General features: G+C 29.7%; 3 protein-coding genes across 5 annotated transcripts; 1 reads left to right on the forward strand and 2 right to left on the reverse strand.

The window, feature by feature from the left end:
• The first annotated feature begins 1,634 nt into the window (after positions 1-1,634).
• LOC105429343 (sodium-coupled monocarboxylate transporter 1) lies at positions 1,635-8,804 on the forward strand. The gene is given in 15 exon segments (XM_089074309.1): positions 1,635-1,987; positions 2,391-2,593; positions 3,440-3,599; positions 3,672-3,737; positions 4,024-4,143; positions 4,528-4,682; positions 4,898-5,038; positions 5,113-5,221; positions 5,984-6,093; positions 6,313-6,496; positions 6,625-6,711; positions 7,033-7,214; positions 7,306-7,492; positions 7,575-7,593; positions 7,596-8,804. Coding segments are annotated over 14 exon segments (1,764 nt in total). The 5' UTR covers positions 1,635-1,987; positions 2,391-2,396; the 3' UTR covers positions 7,643-8,804.
• Rcd-1 (Required for cell differentiation 1) lies at positions 6,750-11,192 on the reverse strand. Of its 3 annotated transcripts, none has more exons than XM_011642255.3 (4): positions 10,911-11,192; positions 10,394-10,839; positions 9,897-10,291; positions 6,750-9,820 (listed from the first exon to the last, which is right to left on the reverse strand). In XM_011642255.3, the coding sequence occupies exons 2-4, from the start codon at positions 10,718-10,720 to the stop codon at positions 9,616-9,618; spliced, it is 927 nt and encodes a 308-aa protein (XP_011640557.1). In that variant the 5' UTR covers positions 10,721-10,839; positions 10,911-11,192; the 3' UTR covers positions 6,750-9,615. The 3 variants fall into 3 exon arrangements, with proteins under 3 accessions (XP_011640557.1, XP_011640556.1, XP_011640558.1); XM_011642254.3 differs by having other exon boundaries at positions 10,394-10,847; XM_011642256.3 differs by having other exon boundaries at positions 10,394-10,855.
• Positions 11,193-14,432: 3,240 nt separating this feature from the next.
• Positions 14,433-14,936, reverse strand: LOC112552792 (fatty acid synthase-like). Its single transcript, XM_089074415.1, has one exon. It carries the CDS (start codon positions 14,934-14,936, stop codon positions 14,433-14,435), a length of 504 nt encoding a protein of 167 aa, XP_088930541.1.
• Positions 14,937-23,355: the final 8,419 nt, after the last annotated feature.

Raw genomic sequence — 23,355 nt, forward strand, 5'->3', positions numbered from 1 at the left:
ATATGTACATCAGTAAATTATTATATACTTACACATTTACAGTTTGATAAAAATTCTGAATTCTGAAATTAAATTAACACATGTCATAAAATAAAAAAAAAATTTTATCTAAATATAATCATATAATTTTATTATATTAAACATATAGAATACATTTTAAATCCGTATACATGCATGTTTAATATATATTTAAGAATTATCATCAGTCTTTTTGTTAATATTAATGTCTTCATGAAAATAATATTTATGCAATTTAAAATATTAATATTAAAAGTATTGATATTTTGCAATACCACATTGGAATAATACATTTTACGTATGTACCTCGGAGGCGCTGATTTCTAAAAAGGATATTGTTATAAGCATCGGTAAATAGTTTGAATGTAATGTATTTAATTCATTAATTCCACTACGTTACATCACAGTAAAATATAAAAAGTTTTAATTAACGTGCCTAGATTTTAGTCACGATATTGTATAAGCTAATCGTGAAATCGACGATTTTACAAAATCGTTTGTGAACGCTATAATATTCGTAAGGTATTTGTGCGTCATGGACTTGTCATGTGCGACAGTTGTTAAGGAAAGTCGACACAATATACATTCCATTGTACATTTTTTTCGAGATAGACATGTTACCGATACTTAAATCTACTTATATCTTGAAATAAATGCCGGATATTTTACATGTTGTTAGTGGTGCGTTGCTCTTAATAGAAGAGTCAACGCACCATTTTTTATTACATTTATTTGTAACGTTGCAATTTTTAATCGTGAACATTTAATGTTCTTTGGCTCTATGGGTTCAGAGAAATACAAATGTTTCCGTTGAACGGCAGACTTCGCGGTTTTTGTAAATAAAAATATAGATATATACCGATGAAAGAATTACAGGGATTTATTTTATTTCCAGTATCTCCAATATATCTTTACGCAATTTCAATATATACTTCATAATAGAAAAAGAGTTTTCTGTATATATCATTTTTATGTAATTAATTAATTGCATATAAAATCTTCTAATATACACTCTAATTCAATAAATCACGTAATTTTTTTTTCTTTATTGTAATAAATATTAATTCAATTTCAATTTATGATATGTTTTATATGTATACAAAAAAAAAGAAATAATACCATCCAGTAATACTTTCCAGGCAAAAGACTTTTTATATTTAATCACAATATTTTATATCTTTATTGAATATTTTAATATATCTTAGCACACACTTTTCACATTTATCGTTGCATTCCGTTCAGCTTTTTTTCTCTTATTATCAATTATCCAAACAATTTTTATTCTTCCAGTGCTCGGACACTTAAATCCCATAACTATGTGGCTCATAACAGACGTCATTCTCTTCATACATCATTCTAAGATGAATATTATCTCATTCGAACTTATTCTCGAATTGAAAAGATTTCTGAATAAGAAACGTCACATTTAATTAAAAGGACTGGGATAAGAAGGGTCCGAAAATACGAGTGTGGCCGGAAGTTCACAGAGGTGATCTGTGAAAAGTCCATTGGTCGTTTTATGTACTCGCATAAGTACCATTACGGAAGGCGATGGTCGAGGGCGATATGGAGCAACGGAGCGGCGGAGAATCCGCAATTATTCAATCGTGGCCCGTGAAGCTGCGTTTAACGTGTCGCTCTTTCACCGTCAGACGTTTCGTAGAGCGCGCAGAAGAAGCGGCACATTCGTAATCGCGTCGTCGCGCAATCTCGAAATCACGGTGTGAGCTCGCAAGATCAAAGGGGGGATCAGAACGGCGAATCTTAGAAAGTCCTCGGTCGTTTTCGGATCGCTTTCGGATTTCCGTTCGGTTGCCGGTGTGGTTTTGAAAATTTTCCGCGAGCACATCTGTGGCACGTGTGATTCTCCAACGGTAGGAAGCACAAATGAATTTATAAGAGAGTGCTGGTTCGGTGAACTTTTTATCGTATATCTGTGATACACCATGATGAAGCAAATGGATTAAAAGTAAAAATCGCTCATCTTTGATATGCTTCTTAAAATTGAATGTACATGTAATACGTATGTGTGTGTATGTGTGTGTGTGTGTGTGTGTGTGTGTCTTGTAGGTAGACTGATCTTTATATAAAATTTCGCTCTGCTCTGATCTTTCTAAAATATCGTCTCTGTATACTGAATGCGGATGTAACGTTCGTTAAATTTCTGCGAAATGCTGGAGAACTCACGCAACAACGTAATTGCGGATTAATTCTTTGTGTCAATTTACGAAGTGCTATAAGACCATTCAGTATAGAGTTATTGTATATTGAATATCGGAAAAGTGTTGTAATGTCGGTAGCATAAAGATATAAAATTTATTCGAATGTGAATACCCGATCGTGATAATATTTACACGAGAAAATATATTCAGGGGGCAATGGATACGACGGAAAATATCCGGCGAACATTCGACTCGATCGATTTTATCGTGTTCATTGGGATGCTGGGCGTCTCTGCCCTCGTAGGTGTCTATCAGTGTTATGCGTCGAGAAAGAAGGCGGATGCTGTAGCAGAGTACCTTGTAGGCGGCCAAAAGATGTCTATACTTCCGATAAGCATGTCATTGATAGCAAGGTAAAAATTTATCGTCTTCAAATTTTCTGCCAAATGTTTTAATTTGACTTTTTTTTACTGTGTTTTCGGAAAAGAACAAAATTGAATATATTCCTTGAGATTTAAAAACGTCCTTTTATGTTTTGAAGTATATAGAAAAATAATGTCATTAATTATATTTTTAGTTTTATATATTATATATATATATATATATATTATGTATATTGGTTTAGTGGAATGGAAATTATAGAATATTGATGGTAAAAACTGATTCATGAAAATATAATATATAGGGCACGTGACGTTTCAATTGACTGTCAAGGTTCTGTAGTTAAGGTTGTAATTATTAATAGTCACAGATCCACGTGTTGGGATAACCCGGATAAGAAAATTCGTTCTAAGAGCACCCTTCATCTTAATGGAATCATAAGCCATTAACGTTTTATTGACGACAACTGTCTTATCTACAAACTACTTTACTTCTGATTTAAGTGTACTTCCGTTGGAAAATTGCAAAATTGCATTTTCAAATTAAATTGAAATGTATAATCTTCGCGATTTGTTACTAAATCTGTATCAGATTTTCTAAAAGAATTTAAAAAAATATTTAAAATATTTAAAAATATTTAAATAAATAAGATAATAGTAAAATATGATTTTCAGATAAGATATGAAATTATTTTTTTATATCGCGCCAATAGAAATTTATTCTTAATTCAAAACGTTACATTCGAGGCCGAGAATGTAAAAATCAGCGATTGTCCATTTACTATGAGAAATGAATCGGGAATTGGACGTTTAAGTTTGCATTGACTAAATATTGCACAATTACGAATCTCTTTAAAGGACAATCTCTTAAAATTACAGCTACGTGTCGGGCATAGCAATGCTGGGATTGCCGGCCGAAATGTACGTTTACGGCACGCAATTATGGTGTATCGTGATCGCGGATACTTTCGTGTCTGTGACAATGGCGGTCGTGTATCTACCGGTTTTCTATGGACTCCAGATTACGTCGTCCTATGAGGTACATGAACGATTCTATATAATAATAATAATAATAATAAAATCTCGACGGTAAGCAATTCTTCTTTCATAGTATCTGGAATTACGGTTCAATCGAGTGGTCAGGCTAATGGGATCTTGCATCTTCATCATCAAGATGGTGAGCTATTTCTAGTTTCAAACAAGTGAATAAACTTGGAAACCCAAATTTGTTTAATTTAAAATTTAATTAAAAATTTTTTAATTTCTTTAAAGCAAAATTTGTTCAGAATTTATCCTCTTGCTTTTGGATACGTTAAGGGTTATTATCAATTTTTTCTGATGTTCGCTCTGGGATCAGGGAATATTTTAGCATGCGACGTGTCCTTATCGAGAATTCCTCGAAATGTTGAACTTGCGTCAATCTCGCGAGTAATTTAACACGCCGAGCAATCTTACGCTTGCAGCTGCTTTACATACCACTGGTGATATACGTGCCGGCGCTAGCCTTCAATCAGGCGACTGGAATGGATCTCTACACAATCGCGTTGATGGTCTGCGCCGTGTGTATCTTCTACACGACACTGGTAAGAAATCGCGATCGTAAAGCCGAGAGAAACGATTTCGTTTTCACGCAAAAAGATATTTCGCATCATTCCAACGTGATATGATTTCCCTCTGGTGGATTTCAAAGGTTCATCTGATTTATTTTATAAGAAAAGAGGCGGCAACAATCGCCAGTAAAAATACATAATGGAATGATAGATGGCAAAAATAGATACGTTTATTCTCCGACACTACATGCGAGATGAAAGAAAATATTTAATCCGCAAAATATGGGGGTAAAATATTTTCAAAAAAGATGACTTGACTATTTTCTGTCATAACAGTTTTATTAGAATTTCAATGAAATTCATTTCTATAATTAGCAAAATATGATTTTTTTTTTTTTTTATTTTCTTTTATTACAGGGTGGTTTGAAGGCGGTTGTCTGGACGGACACTATACAAACGGCGATAATGTTCGGCGCCGTTATCGCCGTCGCCGTACTCGGCACCAATAGGGTTGGCGGTGTGACGGAAGTGTGGAAAAGAAATGTCGATACCGGGAGAATCGAATTCTTCAAGTACTAACCAGCTGTCTCTTGTGCTATTTTTTTGTCGTATATTTTTATTAGGAGTAATTTAATTTATCCTTATCCGTATATATAATAGAGTTTAGACTTAATAAATCACGTCGCGCGACTTTCGTAATTTTATCAATTTATTATATCGTACCCAAAGAACTTGTCAAGAGCAACAAATGACTCTGTTCTATCCTTTTTCCCCCCCCTTCAATCAGCATGGATCTGGATCCTACGATAAGGCACACTTTCTGGGGTGTGGTGGTTGGCAATTATTTAAATTGGCTGGCCACGTGCTCGGTGAACCAAGCAATGGTGCAGCGATGTCTGGCGATGCCGAACTTGAAGAAGTCCAATGTGTGAGTCCAAGAAACGCTTCGCGATGCGCCACGCACCGGCACACGTTACTCATTTAATTCCCCTTTCTATCCAGGGCGATTATGATAATGGCCGTAGGCATAATCAGCATTGTCTCATTATGTTGCTACACGGGGATTGTCATCTACGCGGCCTTTCATGATTGCGACCCGGTCACGACGAAGGTAAAAAGATCTTGGCGTAAAACTCAACCGCTCACAAAACAGGAATCTTTGAATAAAGTCCCTGATTTTTAATTAAATTTCACTGAATTTCAATTGAATTTCAAAAACAAATGATAATAAAATGATTGATTTCAAAAACAAATGAACGATGATAAAATGGAGGATCATTCCAGGTTAAACGCTTCAGCGAATATATCTGCATATTGTTTCTAAAACACAAATTAATTAAAAATCAAGAGTTTTAGGACAGGCAGAGCATAAACACTTGTAATCACCCTTTGTATTTTGACATATTACCCTAGAAAAATAACGTTTTGAGATACCTTATAAATATCTTAAAAATTAAAACTTTAAAATATCTTTTAGATGAGCATATTGTTTGAGATATTTCTTCTGATCTTTATTTTACTTTTGTAATTCTTTAATACAATTACATATTATTCTATTCACGTTGAATTCTTAAACGATTATGATTTGATAATCGTTTACAAAACGGATTCGTTGGCAATCATGTAAGGAAATATTTCTCAATAAAATATTTACAAATTTGAGAATTATTAAAAAAAAAAAAGAAAAAAAAACAGGCTTTGCGAGAAAGAAAAGCAGTACTGATTTCAAATAATGAGGATTTGACCCAAAACATCGGCAGACACATATAGACTTTGAAAAATAAATCGCTCGTGAATTGAGTAATCAGTAGACTCCTTTTTTTCTTGACTCCGACACGTCATCCTCGTCAAATTAATAAAAATTACATTTTAGCAAATACGAAAGCCTGATCAATTGTTACCGTATTTCGTAATGGAGCTATCAGAGTCAATACCAGGCTTACCAGGATTATTTGTTTCCGGTGTCTTCAGTGCTGCATTGAGGTACTGTGAAATTTCAACGTTTCAAATAACTTTTTGAAAATTGAGAAAATTATATAAAATTCACCAATCATATTTTCTTTATCGATATTTTGGTTCTTTAATAACTTTAAACTCATTTATTGATATCGAAAAATAAAAGTCTCATGCAATTTCCTAATTATTTTCGTTGATCCTCCTTTTTTTTTGCGTCTACTAAAATGTTTGCTTGTTTATCTTCAGCACAATGTCGACCGGACTGAATTCCATGTCGGGCGTGATCTACGAAGACATGATCAAGCCTTGTCTCCGTAAGCCGCTCTCCAATGTTGGTGCGAGTCGCATAATGAAAGCTACGGTTGTGATAATAGGAGCCATTTGCGTGGGTCTCGTATTTATGGTAGAAAAATTAAGCGGTCTGATTCAAGTAAGATAAATAAAAAGTCGCATCGAATATATTTATTTTATGAAATGTCGGATCGTGCGAAATATTTCTTGATTAATCTATGCGATTATCGAGCACATTCTGATTTTTTTTTTTTTTTTTTTTTTTAGGCTGGTAAAAGTTTGTCGGGAATAACTGCCGGACCTTTACTCGGAATGTTCACATTGGGCATGCTGTTTCCAATGGCCAACTCTATGGTAAGAGATTGACTGATATGCAGAAAAATCAATAGCAGTATGTTGCAAATACTTACGAGTTTATTTCATTGACAAGACATAGCTTTTCTATCGCTTACATCTAAATGATACCTGTATTATCTCTTAACAATTTATTTCAAAGATATGTTTATTTACATAGACTTAAGTTCAATGTAATATCAGTCAGGATATCCCCACAATTTTCCGATTAATTTTTTAAAATTTGTAGCTTATGACATAAGCGAGTCTGTCATTACACTCAAGCTGCTCATAAGAAATCCTGCTTTTCGGAAATTATCCTATCTCTATCGTTTTACTCAGGGTGCACTCGTCGGTGCGCTGGTTAGTCTGAACTTGGTCGCTTGGATCTCGTTCGGTACGCAAGCGGCGATCTCTAACGGATCGATTTATTTCCCGGTGAAACCAGTATCGGTAGACGGGTGCACAGAATCGTTAAAAAGCACCGCTGGAAACCTCACGACGATCGTCGAGACCGCTGTCAGGTACATTTGTTGAATTACTCTTGCATATATAAGAACCGCACGATAATTTCTCCCGTAATATTTAAAAAAATGTTAATGTTATTTTTTTCAGGGAACAACCCTTCTTTTTATATAGAATGTCGTATCTCTGGTATACGTGGGTAGGTTTCCTGATTACGATTCTAGTGGGCCTGCTGGTCTCGTGGTTCACGGGTCGGTCTAAGTACAGTCACGCAGACAAGAGACTATTTACACCCATTATACACGGTCTTTTACGCTCGAGAGATCCTCAGAAAGCGGTACATATATTTTCCGCGAGTACTCAATTAAAAGAAACCTTATCGCTAATGTATGACCTTGTTTTTTTTATTGTTTTTATAGAATGAGACTGAACTTGCGAAGAGAACGACGTGAATGATATAACGACGCAAACTCCCTCGAAGTGTTAGCCATCATTTCTCTTTTCTTTCAACTGCAGCTTAGCTGAGCAAATGTATATGATCGTACAAGTTAAATTTGTATTCGTGTATTTGACTTACAAGGAAACGCCACAAAGTCAAACTCTTCGATTTGGGTAAACTTTTGTAAATACGTAGAGTAACTCATTACAAATAATTAAATAACGGTATCGATTTTTAAAGGTATAATTTTCATTCTCGGAAGTCGGAAGGGCGCTTTGATTTTTTACATATTTACTCCTAAATTACAAGATATAGCAAAAATATTTACGGCTTATAAATTGACATAAATAGAGATTAACGAAAAGAAATTTTTTTTTCTTAAACAAATTTGTTTTTGAATGAAAAAATTTTTTAGTTTTTTGGATATATCTTTGTAGTTTATAATTATCATTCATTTAATTATCATTTCAAATTTTAATTCTAAACATCTTTTTTAATCTCTTGTAATTTAAAAGTTACACAGAAAAGTGGAAATGTCTTTGTCTTTTGAACTTTGACATGTCGAAAATCATATTTTTAAAGGACAATAAGGCGCGATATAATAATGTAACTGTATTTATGTATTGAGTCACTCTACATATATATATATATATATATATATATACTGAAGTTTATCCAAATCAAAGAGTTCGAGTTCTGGAGTTTTCTTGTTAGTTTTGATATTTCATTAAATTATATTATAAATTACGGCCTCGCAATCATTTGATAACACAAACGAAACCGTTGTATTACGTCCTAAGAGTTCAATGATTGAATCTTTATCATACACCATCAATCAATCACAATACAAAGCGAGACTAACTTCGACTATAACTCGTTACGTGCGCATAAATTAATCTTATGTAAACCATTATTACAAATCCAGGCAGTGATTCAGAGTTACCGGTTTATATTGTACATCTTATCTGATTAAATTTAATGCCTAATTAGGCCGATAATAATGTGCAAACAGAAAAGTGTTGATCTAATATTAATTATTATAATGTTAATCTAATATTTGCATGCTACTTGTGTATGCGTTGACATTTTGAAGAATTACCTTTGCGCAATCAAATACTGATTCATGACGTAAATTTTTAGGCAATAGATAAATGTTGTAAAATCTACCAAAATATCTAATATCTAAGCGTAAATATAGTGATTAATCTAAGTTATTAAAGTCAATTTATTTTAATAGGTAATCACAGTTGCAAATATATATACAAAATACCCCAGATCTTTTGTGACAATATTTATTCTAAGATCATTTTGAAATAAAAATCCTCAAAATAAAAATTGAGATAAAAATACCAAAATGAGAAGTGTTTAAAATTAGCTAATTGAATTTGCGCGCATTATACAGGGATTATACACATTGGCACAATAGTAAAAGTACGTAAATTATCATTCGTTTGTGATAAATATCATTCAAAATTAATTTCACACTCATGATAACTACAATAGATATATGCAATATATCTGAGTGCACAGATGTCAAAGAATTTCAGATAATTTAATTTAAATTCATATTATTTAAAAATTTATTAGTATTTAGTATTAGGATTTTCATCTTAAAATGATCTACCTTTCAAGGATCTACCAACAATTTTTACGAGAGATTTGGAATTTCTTGTATAGATATATGCACATCACATCTTGCATTAAAATTTCTATGTCATTAAACACCTTGTTCGTACAAAATTTTTGATTTGTGTCGAGATTACTATATATCAGGTAGACTTATAATCCAAAGAAAAATAAGATATCTGTTAAAATTGAACCGGTTGTCATCGCTTATATATATACACTTATCACTAGTTCTCACAGCACAATTCGTAACTATGTGTAACAATGTGTAGCTGACATAACTGCCTGTTATCATACGTCGTTTCGTAGAAAAGAATTTAAAATGACTCACAAAAAAAATATTTGAAATCTGTACATAGATAATCATATCATAGATTATCAGGATACGAGACACTTTAAGATGTGAGATGTGGTGACATACCAATTGTTCTAGGATCTTGTTGACTCGATTGAGTTGGTGGACCCGGTTGCGGGCCGGCTTCCAGATTTTTAAGAAGTAAATTTAACCAATGCTTAGTTGAAGCATCTTCTTGTAAACACGTTGCAAATGTGTTATCACGCAGCTGATCTGGTAAACACTGTCGTAAGGCTAAGAGAGCTCTGCAAAATTAATTATAAATTAAAGTTTTTCAAAATTTCCATAAATGTATTATACGTGTATTGTTATGATATTTACCTTGGATTATCAGATAATCTCAGATAACATCGTACTACATGTTTCAGTAATCTTGCAGAAGGATCTTTGGCTAAGGAAAGAACCATTTTTCCTAAAATCATAGCGACGTGACTGAATCTATCATAGGTTTGACAGATGTAGGACAGGCCACTATCATCCAATAATATTTTCTGTAATATGAATGTCGCCACAGTTTTACTCAATTCTGAGCCACTTTCCATGATTCTTAAGCAAAGCGGAATGATCTCAGTAGTGAGCAGAAAAGTGATCACTTCTTGCTCGTCGGTTTTGACTAATGCGCCGATTACTCCAAGACTCGTTAAGCGGAGATACTCAAATGGTCTTGTTTTGCTTACGGTATGTAGAAATGGATACAGAAACAGTGGTACATGAGCCTGAAGTCAAATATATGATATTTTATATATATTTTTATATATACTTTTAGCATATCTTTATTAAATAAATCTAATAAATAAAACTACAAATTACAAACTTACCTGTAGGAATGCAGATCTCGTTTCTGGATGACTGGCTACACATTGCAACAATGCTAAGGCATTGCATACTCGATTACTCTGATAAGCTGTAAGGGTCGCAGGATTGATCGCTGGATAAATATTGATGATTTCCTGCAGGAGAGATGCCGTAGTGCCAAATGAATGCCATAGCATCGGTGCCAGATCTGGTACCACCTCACGCTTCTTGCTTAACTCTAAAAGAGCATTTTCTCTCGTCTCGGGGTTTGACAACTCAATTATCCATGTGTAGACTTTCTCGCGGTCAACAGTTGTCTGTAAGGCAGCCGGGCTTTGCTGAGCGCTCATAGCAGCTGCTGTTTCGTAGATCTGGTGTGGTGTAAGCTGTATTGTGATTTGTACGCCCGTTTCGTATTCCGTCCACAGTCAATATCACTGCTGTTTACGTTCGTATTTTATTGACGACCCTGCAAAACTAACTTCCTTTTCTAGGTATTCGTATACTTCTTTCTTTTGTTTTTACTATTTCTTATCTTACTGTGCGAGACTGGTCCGGCTAGTAAATGTTGATATTTCGAGTATAACCTCTTGACGATTATGTCCGTACGTGTATATCGAGTTAAGATTGTTAATGATACAGGAACTCTCGTAGACTTCTATATACACAATTAGCCAAGCGTTAATCCACGTTTTTACAGTGCCTACCAGTCCTCCTAGTGAAACTTGCACCGTTCCTTCACCGATATGTTTTCTAGATGCTTCGACGGTACCGCAACACACAGTTACATCTCGAATAAGGTTATATATAGAAAGGTTAAATCATACTCCTCCTACTACCCATAATACAATGAAAATTGGTTGCAATGCGCAGACGCGAGCCATGTAACTGAAAAGAAATGGGAAATAAAACGAGATCGTCTAAAATTAATAAATAATTTTTCACACAAATAGTTTTAATTAAGTTTTTTTTTTTTTTTTTTTTAAATACGAGGCCACGATCATCCTGTTGCGATTTTTTCATGTAAAGATATTGACAATATCGACCGCAATTACAATCTATCCGATAATTTATCTACAGATGGTGCACCATATGTTTTCACGGTGACGGTGCATCATATTTCAACGCGCTTGTATTACATATGTTTTTATCCTGTTTGGAGAAAGGAAAAAAGGGTGAAACATCCGAGCAAAAAATGCGCGGCATTTTTTCATGGTGTGCACGTGCCAATTTTTAAAACGCTATAATAATTAATTAAAAAATAGACATAGAGACATGGGATAAAAGCGAATCTCCTTCATTTCGCGTTTCGCAAATGTTTATGTTGAATATATATATTTTTATGAGATATATTATGTGTTATATAGAGTATCTGAATATGCCAAAATAAAATATGTTGTAACTATTAATTATTTTTGATATTTGTACTTTAATATTTTTTTCATACAAAATGAATAGAAAAATCATACTACGTAACAAAAAATATATAATTTCATTTTTAAAAATGGTGACCATAAAAAAGTTTCGACAGTGACGTTTGCAAATAAATCAAATCGCAATCATGTGACTTCCTCGAAATCCAACTTATATGAAATATTTTTCTTTGAAATGCATTATTCGAGAAATATTAAAATGCATTATTTTAAATGAGACACTGCACATATCTATTGTGAAAAATAAAACAAAAACCTATAATAAACTGTAATTTAAGAAAAATCATTAATAAAAAAATATTAAAATCTATGTAAGAAAATATGCATAGAAACGTAATGAAAACGATGCCATTCATATTCTAATATGTTTAACGAATTAATTACTGAAATCAAATTTATCCATCTGATTTTGTAGAATAAAATAATTATTATAACAGATAAGATATTCATATAATCGTATCTCGTATCGGATAAATTAATCTACGGAAAATACGAAATAGAAAATGTGCGACAACGACTAATCGAAAAATAAAACGTGAGATTCTGTATACAATAAAGAAAATATTAGGAATAAATATCAAATTTTGGAAATAAACATTCGAAATAAAGATTAAACGTAAACTATATCTTATATTTATAGTTACATAGCTATATCTTATATTCATTTGTATCCATTGTGCGTTCGTTTAAGCTTCATTCCGAATTATATCATTTTCAAAATGTAATATTTATTCCTATTTTTGATATTTCCTCCATTGTGCGTAGGGCCTAACGAAAAGATATTATCTTGTAATGTTTAATTCTGTTACAGATGGTGAAATGTTTATGTTTGAGGCAGTGAGACAATGGCGCGCGACTTTAATACTATAGACAAGTTTTTTAATTCATCGATTGATTAATCGCAAATGCTGCTTTTATAGAGCAAAGTTGCATTTGCGCATAATGCGATTTATTAATCGATGAATTAAAAAACTCGCCTTTTGTTTATATAAGCGACAGGTATTGTGTACACGCGCCTATCACTCATACAGCACAAATGATTATTTGCTGACTAATTGTCGATTTTTTTTTAGTCGACTTCAAGTCGACTTGTAAAATTGACGTTTTCATCGAGAGACTAGGACCATCATCTCTCTGGAGTACCGGTCATGGGGATTCGAGAGAATATACATATATGTATATTGTGATATATGTATATATGTGTATCATTGTATTGACTGTGTTATATATAATTATTACAAACAGTGAATTTATAAAAAAAGAATTTCGTTTGTGTATTATATTACATATAATTATATAATTATGTATAATTAAAATTATGTATAATGAAAAAAATTTCTCAAATCACAAATGGTGGCTGCTCATTAATTGCAGTTGATATTTTCTCATTTTTTAAAATAGTCAGATGATTGTCAATATAATGTATTTTGACCATACTTTCAGTTATCTAAAATAATAATATTTTATTAAAACAAAATTTTTATTTATCAGAAATGGACTAATAAAATTTTATAAAATTACCTTATGCAAACCATAATTTTCTTCGATCGTCATATGCGACATTCTAATTGTAGGTTTCAATAACATTATGGAAGACTTAATACGCGGTAATACAGAAGGATCATATTGCGGATAAATATTTATAAACCGTTATACAAAAGATTTTCAAATTTATAGGTGAGAATGTAGTTTTTTTATTGCTAAGAACTGTTTTGCAAAAACATTATATCTCTCCTCTCAGTTTTTACTTCTTCAATTCCAGAAGCTATCAAATAATATTTAGTCTTTTATTTTATTTTTATAAACAGATTTGTTTTGTAATAGAAAATTTGTCAATATAAATATAGAAAAAAATAAGAAGAACAAAATTACTTTTACAATTTTAGAACCAAACATATACGAAAATTATATTATAAAATATATTAATAAAATATTTTAAAATATAATAATAAAATAAATAAATGTTTATATAAAATAAAATAAAGATACAGTACTTTACAAGAAATACTTTAGTTGTAATTTCTTTTCCTTTAGTCGGAAGATTGACACACGGCTCTAAAATGAAATATTCACTTCCCACAACATCAATTAATAATTTTATAAAGTCTATATTAGATATTATATAGATCTATATAGATACGTCTATATAGATACGTCTATATTAATTAATTTTTCATTCTCCATATCGATCATCTCTTTATCTTCTATATTGAGTATTTTTTTCATTTTCTATATTATCGTTCCTACTAGATATCTTTTTGAGTTTTGCAAAAGTGAGATTTCGTATTTTCTGGGCAGTAAGAAAAATGTCAAATTCTCGTTCAAGAGTTTGTTTGATTTCTACAGCCATCATAAAATCCATTCCGAGTTCGGCGAGAGATGTATTTTGATTTACAATTTTTATGTCTTTTATATCTGCAATATAAAAAAAAATTATATCGCGCGAAATAGTTTAATGTGGAATAAAATAATCGTGTAATAAATGAATAAGTTCTTATGCATGTACTACCTAAAATGTTGGCAACAATTTCTACTAAATTGCTAAATTCAGAAGACCCGATTTCCCTCTCAGCGACTACCATACTGCTTTGCAATTGGACGATTTTGAAGTAAAAATTTATCAAGTTCGTCAAGACAGCACGAGATCTTTTGCTGCAATGATAATCAGTTCTTTATTGTCCTCCTGCATGTCGGCAACGAGACCCACATCATCTACAGTCCCCCAAAATTGAATCGTCAAGCCAGGTAATCCTTCTCCAGGTAATGCTCTTTTCTCGCATATTCTCTCCATGATGGGATTAGCCATGCCATAATTAGTCTGTCCGGCATTTCCCCTGCCAACAGAAAGAGAAGAAAACACTACGAAATGTCCCAATCTAAAGGCAAATTTTTTTCTAGAAAGTTTGTCCAATGTTTGCGTTGCCCAAGCCTCTGAGCGAAAAGACTCCGCAAAAGTTTTCGCGGTTTGATTTTTAAAAATGCTATCCTTCAACACCACACCTAAATTGAATGTTGCATCTACTGACGCTTTTCTTTCCACAGATTTTAAAAGATGCTCCCAATCATTAGTGACAGCGATATTTTTGATCATTTGTACATTTATACCATGTGATTCCCATAATCTAACTTTCATACGCTGGTAGCCATTTTTTAATTCAATTCGCGAGATGAGTACAATGTTTCTGGCACCTCGGAGTATCAACCAATCGGAGTATCAACTCCAAACCGAATCCATCCAGACCTCCTAATATAATGTAACTTTTATCTTTCATACAATAGTAGCGTCGATACGCAACACGGACTCATCTAAAGATTTATTTTCCTCTTGAATGTTTATAATTATCTGTGAAAAAATTCACATATTAAAAAAGGCTCATTCTCATATGTGAGATAATTTCTATTTTTATCTGTTTATAATCGTGTCATGAATAAAAAAATAGTTTTGCTATTATTAACTAATATTTCTATATATTTCCCATATGTTTCCGACTTAATATACATCTGAAAACCGCTTCAATCTCCGATTTCAGAAAAATTTTTGCTTGAATTGGTTTAATGGTTCCATTCTCAAGACCATCAGCAATCATATTCGATAATAAAGATTTATTTTTGTGGTTGCTATTAAACATATTATCAAGATTAGAATACCATGAAATAATATCCTAATGATCCCCTTCTGAAACAAGGACATACTTAAACAATTATTGGAAACCATATCAAATTTGCCAATCTCCAAGAAACGACCGTTTTGTGCTAAACGAATGCGATTAATTTTTCTTCAGCCAATGAATTTAACACAATGTCAACTCCACGACCGTGCATTTGTCGCATTATCATTTGTTTCGAAAAAACTGGTGTCTCGAGAATTTTCAATGTATTCATCGATAAGTCGGAAATATTTTCTTAATAAAAATCTCACCTGCCGTTTGTGCCCACAGTAGTGAATATTTTGCATCCTTCATGAAGAGCGAGATAAATTGCCGCTTGTCCAATACCACCAGTACCGGAGTGTATAAATATTTTATCACCTTTTTTCTTCATTTTTCCACGTATATATAAAGCGTAGTATAAACCGTACTATAAACGCATGGAATCGTTGCTGCCTCTTTAAATGTCCAAGTCAGATCCATCAGATATTTTCCAACGGAAAAATTTATCATCTTTCGTGACAACATTTGCTATACAACTACAAAAAACATAATTTTCTTTTATTCTTCAGTTAGTGATACATAATTAAAGTATAACTATATATAATTAATATAATACACATACACGCGCGTACAGGATGTTGCATCACACCTGTATTAGGCAGTACGTCGGGTTGCGTGACAGATTTTGCAGGGGCAGGCGCAGTTCAATAGCTAATGACAACATATACATGTGCCATCATAGCTTATCATAGCTTATGAATGGATCGCGTTTGTAAATGGATCGCCTTTATTTATAACAACGTTTCTTTAAATTAAGTAAAAAATTAACAATCGGTATCGAGACATGAGAAATATAAAATAAATTCTATAAAATTTCGAATTTCGCAAATTTCGTATCTCAATATTTGAATGGCCCTCGCGAGATGTGCATGTAAAAATTAAACATATCATTTACCGGTACAGATAATTAGGCCGATAATAAAGGAAGTATATAGGTATATCTCCTTTTTATTATCTCTGGTCAGAATTTCTGGCTACGTAGTCAAAACTGACATGCAGCAACGTGGCCAGGAACGACGAAAGGAATATATTATTTCAATCTGGCCTGAAAAACAGCAGTAAGTCAATAATAATATTGACTAAAGATTTATGTGACTAATTGATAATGCTATGTTGTATACATGTGGTCGCATATAATTATGGACGGAAATGTATAATACCGTTCATGTTTCTTTTCCCTTGTTTATTTCACCCACCTACCTTCAAACTTAAATTTTTTATCGGATAATCACGGGTTAAATGTCTCGCTGGATAAGTCAGCATAGGATAAAAATCCGGGCAGATAGAAATATTATCAGAATTCGTAGGTAGGTAGAAATATAAGAACTCGCGGGTAGATAGGAATACTATGAGAATTCGCGAGTAGGTAGGAGAAACTATTATGAGAATTTGTGATTAGTTTACTCTTTAAACATTTTTTTCCAAGAACCTAGAGATGGCCAATATTCGAGTGAATAAAGAAATTGTTTTAATTTATAACTTAAGAATTAAAATATTATATTATTATCTTATATCTTAAGAATTAAATATTATATTATTTTCTAATTATTATATGAAATAAAAATTATGTAAAATAATTACTTTATAATTATTATACAAAATAGTAATTATAAAATTTTAATTTAGAAAATACACCTTAATTAAAAATTAAACTAAATCATTATTATTAATTATTATATTAAAATTTTTATAACAATTTGCGTATGAAAAATGTTATAATTTAAAACTTAAAAATAGAAATTTTTTAAAAATGTTTATCATAAAATATTTATTCAGAAATTTGTTAACTTAAATGAATTAAAATAAATTAATATATTATTTGCAGATACTTCAATTCGTTTATTAAAATTATATTTATAAAAATTCAGATAAGTAGGGAAATTGTTATAATTTGTTACAATTTTAAAATTAGAAAACTATCTAATTTCTAAAAAATGCTAAGTGTAAAAATATTTGTTAATTGTAAATTAAATTCAAATATTGTTTGTAAATAAATCAAAACTGTATTTATGTAATATTAAATGTAAATGATTGCTATCAGTATTTGATAAAAATTGACGATGCCAAGATAAAGAGAATAGAAATTTTCATATATATATATATTAAATATATATATATATATATATATATATATATATATATATATATTAAATAGTTATTGAATACTGAAAGTAATTATGTCCATTACGATAATCAAACGATATATATGATAATACAAAAATCTTTAAATTAATCCATTTAATAACTATTTAATAATTCATATTTTTAAAATATTTTAAAATGTAGCAATTTTTATTTCTAATATTATTTTCATTTCTAATATTAAAAGGAAATGTTAATAAGCTCAAATAACATATATATTAAAATTCCGCATTTAAAATTGGCAATAATTTATTGTTAGTAAAATACTTAAAATTTATTGGATAGCAATAAAAAGATTATAAGAAGAATTTGGTTAAGCCAATTATCAAATATCATTTTCTCGTTTGTAAAAATTGATGTTCTGATTTCCAATAATTTAGAAAAAAAGCGGTGGAGAAAATTATTGCAAAATGTTTTTCGCGTTGCATTAAATATTTATCAGATTAATTATCAGACTGTATATGATTATATTTATTTATATTTTGCCATAAATATACTTGTTAAAGGCCATTGCGAGAAAAAACCACGTTCTTTTTCCGTTATTGGTAACGATCGTTATCTGGGCGATGAGATATTATCGCAGTCCCTTACATCAGGTGGATGTTCGTACTGGTGGATAATCAAAACAATTTTTTTAATGGAGAGTTATTTCTCATGAGAGAAAATTTATCCGCAACGATTAGTTTGATGATCTGTTAAAAGTTGAAGACTTTTTTCAAAATTAATTTCAGGCTAAGTTTTCACGTCATTTCCGTCAGTTTTGATAATTGAGTTACGATGATTGTTAAAACCGAATCATTCGCGACCGGAATTCATTAAATGTTTAGAGAAATTTTTTTTTTTAAATATTTTTTTGTTATATTAATTTCTATTTCCATGTCTTTATGACTTAATAGTAGAATGAACATGAATAGTGATCATTTTACCAAAATTTTAATCATTAAATAAATAAAATTACTTATTTAAATAATAATAAGTAATTAATTTGCTTATTTTTACAAGTTTTTTTACAAAATATATAATTACAAAGAAGTTCTTTAATTTTTGATTTCTTTTTAGAAATCATTTCCAGGTATTTGCAATGGTTTGAACAAAAAATAGTTAAAAATAGTTTTGAAATAAGTTGTAATAGAAGTTTCTAAGTAATATTTTAAGTAATATTTTAAGTGTAATGTGTAAATAAATTTATATTCTATCTTTAAATATAATTGTATAAGTATATTATTAAATATATGCAAGTACATAAAACATTCGAGATAAATTGAATAGGCACCCCGATATCAATGGGATATTGATAATACAAAATATTTAAATGTTATATTTTACATTTAAATATTACATAAAAATAATAAAAAGAGATAAAAATGCAGTAAATTTTGCATTATCAAATATTTAAATATAAAATTTTTCAAAATTTTGTTATTAACGGTCTCAATTTGTCTCGAACATATTTGTTATAATATTTGATTGCTTCTTGCACTTTAAAAGAGGATGTGCTGTGCTGAAATATAAAGTTAGTTTATTTTTTGTTTTTTAGTTTTAAGAATGCAAAATTTTGTTAAATTAAAATTTATTTTTCAAAATCTATAGATTTATGAAAAGCGTTATTGAAACTATCGTTGCTTTTTTTAAAATTAATTTAAAACGTCGTACTAACTCCACGTACTTAATTCTTTTTGTTGTAGATTAAAGTGCTGATTAATTTTAACATTATTATATACTCATATATTTATCAGTATATTTATATTTATATAAAAAAAAAACATAATATAACATATAGCTTTAATATCATCATTTCGTCAAAGGAGAAAATCTCTTTTTCTGTAAACACGCTATATTTATGTACATATAAATATGATATTGATAAACGTATATATAAACGTATATTAAAATTAATTAGTACTTTAGTTGATAACAAAAAATTTATGCAGAGATGTATAATTATATAAGCATAATCTTGATCTATAAATTGTGAATGCAACAACAGAATGCGACTTTATCGGCAGTAAAATCAGAAAATGTATGTACGTACGTAGTTCCAAGCTGCCTAATTAAAAAATGGAGGTAATATACAGAAGGCTTTGATGGTACCATGAAAAAGACTGCTCTCAAATTTCTCTCTGCTTGAGAATCCCGGCATTTTTTGTATGACTACTAAAATTTTTATATATTACCGCTAACAAGATCCATTTTCATAACATTCTTTTTTCACATCTTTTTTCGATACTGCCGATAACATTCTGATGTGTATTTCTGCTACGAAATATCCATCAAGAAACTCTATATGTGTGTGTGTGTGTGTGTGTGTGTGTGTGTGTGTGTGTGTGTGTGTGTGTGTGTGTGTGTGTGTGTGTCTATTTTTCGCATAATTTTTTTTTTTTAATGTATTAACATCCACATGTATGTTTTGATGATCAATGTATGTTCAGTTTCCATTTTCTTCCGAAAAAAGCCGGAGTGATTGCGCTTTCAGATTTTTCTTTGTGTTGAATATGAGAAAATACAACGTTGGTTTGGATGAATTTCCTTTTATATTTTAAAGCAAATGAAAAAGTAAAAAGATTAAAAAATGTGTTGTTCTATTCTTCAATTTTGGTAATAATTATGAATTGTAGTAAAGAAATATTTTTTTAGAAATTCATATAAATTTTACTAATTCTGTTAATTAACTTTATCATTTAAAAATTTTATGTATATATTTTTATATAATATATAATATATATATTTTATATACTATATATATAATTATATATATAATTTATATATATATATATGTATATATATATATATGTATGTATATATGTATGTATATATATATATATATATATATATATATGAACAATTTATAATAAATACTATTATCAATAGAAAAAAAATTATTTTCATACGTTATCTTTTTTTATTTTTTATTTTTTTGTAGAAAAAATAACGCAAACATTCTGATATTGATAATCAATAAACATTTGAAGTTATTGTGCAATGCATTATAAATAAATTGGATAAATAAATTGAATAACGTATAAGCCTTATAGATGAGTTATGTCTATTTCTATCAATATAGTTTAATTTTAATTTTGATTTAACTTATTATATATTTCTATAATTCTAGTTCTAAGAATTAGAAAAAAATAAAGGATAAGTCAAATCGAAATTAAAACTAATAAACATTGGCGGAAGTGGATATTAATTTTTTTATACATAATTCAATTACGAATATATATATATACAATATTTAAAGTAAACAAAACTTTTTTTAACAAGCTTTCGATCAGCTATTTTTTATTAGTGCACGTTTTAAAAATTGCTACACATGAAACTAATTGAAATGCATAAATATGATGTAAACATTCACACCAAATAACTAATGTCAAAGTGTCTTTGCTTTATTCGGCAAAATATATATTTTTTTAATAAAAGTGCTTACATTTAACACTTGTGTTTGTTTAACTGTATATTTATTAATTTTTAGGATGTACCATTTTATAATTGTTTAAACGACATATTATTCGATCATCATCATCATCATCATCATCATCATCATCATCATCATCATCATCATCATCATCATCATCATCATCATCATCCTCATCATCATCATCATCATCATCATATCATTGATAGCGTTTATGTAATTCTTTTATCATTAAACTTCTTTTCTTTTTTTTAAATAAGATTGAAAAGAATGATTTATTTTGAAAAATATTATGTTATTGCATATTACCAACAGAAAGTATACATGTGCATTAATCATTGAGCAAAACAATTACATCGACTTTTGATAAGTTAAGACATTTAATAGGTTAAGTTAGGTTAATTATTATACATATCTAAAATGTAGAAAAATATTCTTAATCTTACTAGCACATAATTATTCATATGAAGATAATAAATCTATACAGTTTTATAGATTTACAGATTTATAAATTTATCTATGAAGACTGATAGATTTAGTATTTCTATGCATATCATTATTAATATCAATGTTAATTTAATATGCGCATCAATTAATATATATTTACATATGTATATGAAGTACAAACTGAAAGCTAGTTTCACCATCAAAAATATTGATTTAATTATATTATGATCAAATTATATCAAGATCGATCTTGCACAGAAACGTATTATTTCTTTTTATAATATTTTATTGCAACTTTATATTTTTTTTAACTGCTACTGTTGGTTTCAGTATAACAAATGAGAAAAGAAAAACAAACTCTATTATTTATCATATATTCGCCTTGTGATGCATATTGAGTTAATGTATATTTAATTAACTGCTCATTTATTTATTACAGATTGTTGATACAAACAGTAATAAATTTTCTATATTTACAAAACAAGCACGTCTATATTATTAAAGCATAAAATAATTTTCAATAAGGATTGATTTGAAAAATATAAATAGTTTTTGGTTTATTTTCTCTAATATAATGATAAGAAATAAAAGACAGACAGAGAGAAAAGAAAATATTTTTTATAATATTTTTAAAAATTATTATAATATTACATACATACATATACACACATATTTGTATTTAACCACGTACAACTTAATGATGGAATATTGCAATTAAAATTTGTATAGTTGTTAATAACAAAAAAAAAGAAAGAAAGGAAAAGTTATGTCTATTAAAATATATATGTATATATCCAATATAATTCACACATATTAAGAGAAACAATTTTCAATAGTAGTCGCGCACTAGATGAATTATCTTGTTATTTGAATTATATGAAGAAAAGTTACGCTTATATAATAAAAATAGATATGAGAAAAATACATATGTCATTGTTATTATGCTAAATTACTGCATTTAATTAAAATATAAGTAACGGGTTTTATAAAATAATAAAAAGTAATAAAATAAAAATAATAAACTTAATAATAAAGAAATAAGTAAAATGAATTACTTTCTTAAAATTTATATTCCTTACTTAATCTATTTTTTTAATATTCATTTTATTGGATAATATAATGTAAGTCGTATAATATAAACTCTTTTGATCAATATTTGCGTTTCAAGAAGAACAAATTGAAATAGTCATCTTTGGAGAAGTCATGTTTTTATATTATATTACAAATGTACACGTAAGTCAATTTTAAACTTCGAAACAATTTCAAATTATATCAAATTATATATATTATAATTATAAATATATCTAGGGTGCGTTCGGGGAACTCGCTATTAGCGCTATTTAGCGCTACTGCTGTTCGGAGAGCTAACTGGTAGCGCTACCAAACACTATCGTGACATCATATCGGTAGCGTTTTTTTACGTCATAATTTCGCGCTATCAACGCTATCACTTTCGAGGTAGTGCGTTGTATGAATAGCGTTTGGTAGCATAGCGTTTGCGAGTTCCGCGAACAGTAGTTAACCTCTTAATTACTGGACGCCACTATAATGACTTTCGCATATATCTTTTTGAACGGTACGCCACTATAGTAACTCTCGCGTATGTTATCTTTTTTATGTTTTTGTTTTTTTCAAACCCTTTACATGAAAATGTATAAATAAATTAGTAGAGGTACAGTGCCGCGGAAAGTCCAGCCATAGCTAAGAGATTAACAGTGAATTGTCTGTTATCCTGAATTGTATGTCAATCCAAAGATTTTGAAGTTTTTGATAAATTTCGATAAAAAATTTAAAATTAAAAGATTAAGATTTAATTTAATTAATTTAATTTTTTTTAGAAT

The sequence above is a fragment of the Pogonomyrmex barbatus genome, unplaced genomic scaffold, assembly GCF_055798465.1.
Source record: "Pogonomyrmex barbatus isolate J1 unplaced genomic scaffold, ASM5579846v1 scaffold17, whole genome shotgun sequence".
NCBI lineage: Eukaryota > Metazoa > Arthropoda > Insecta > Hymenoptera > Formicidae > Pogonomyrmex > Pogonomyrmex barbatus.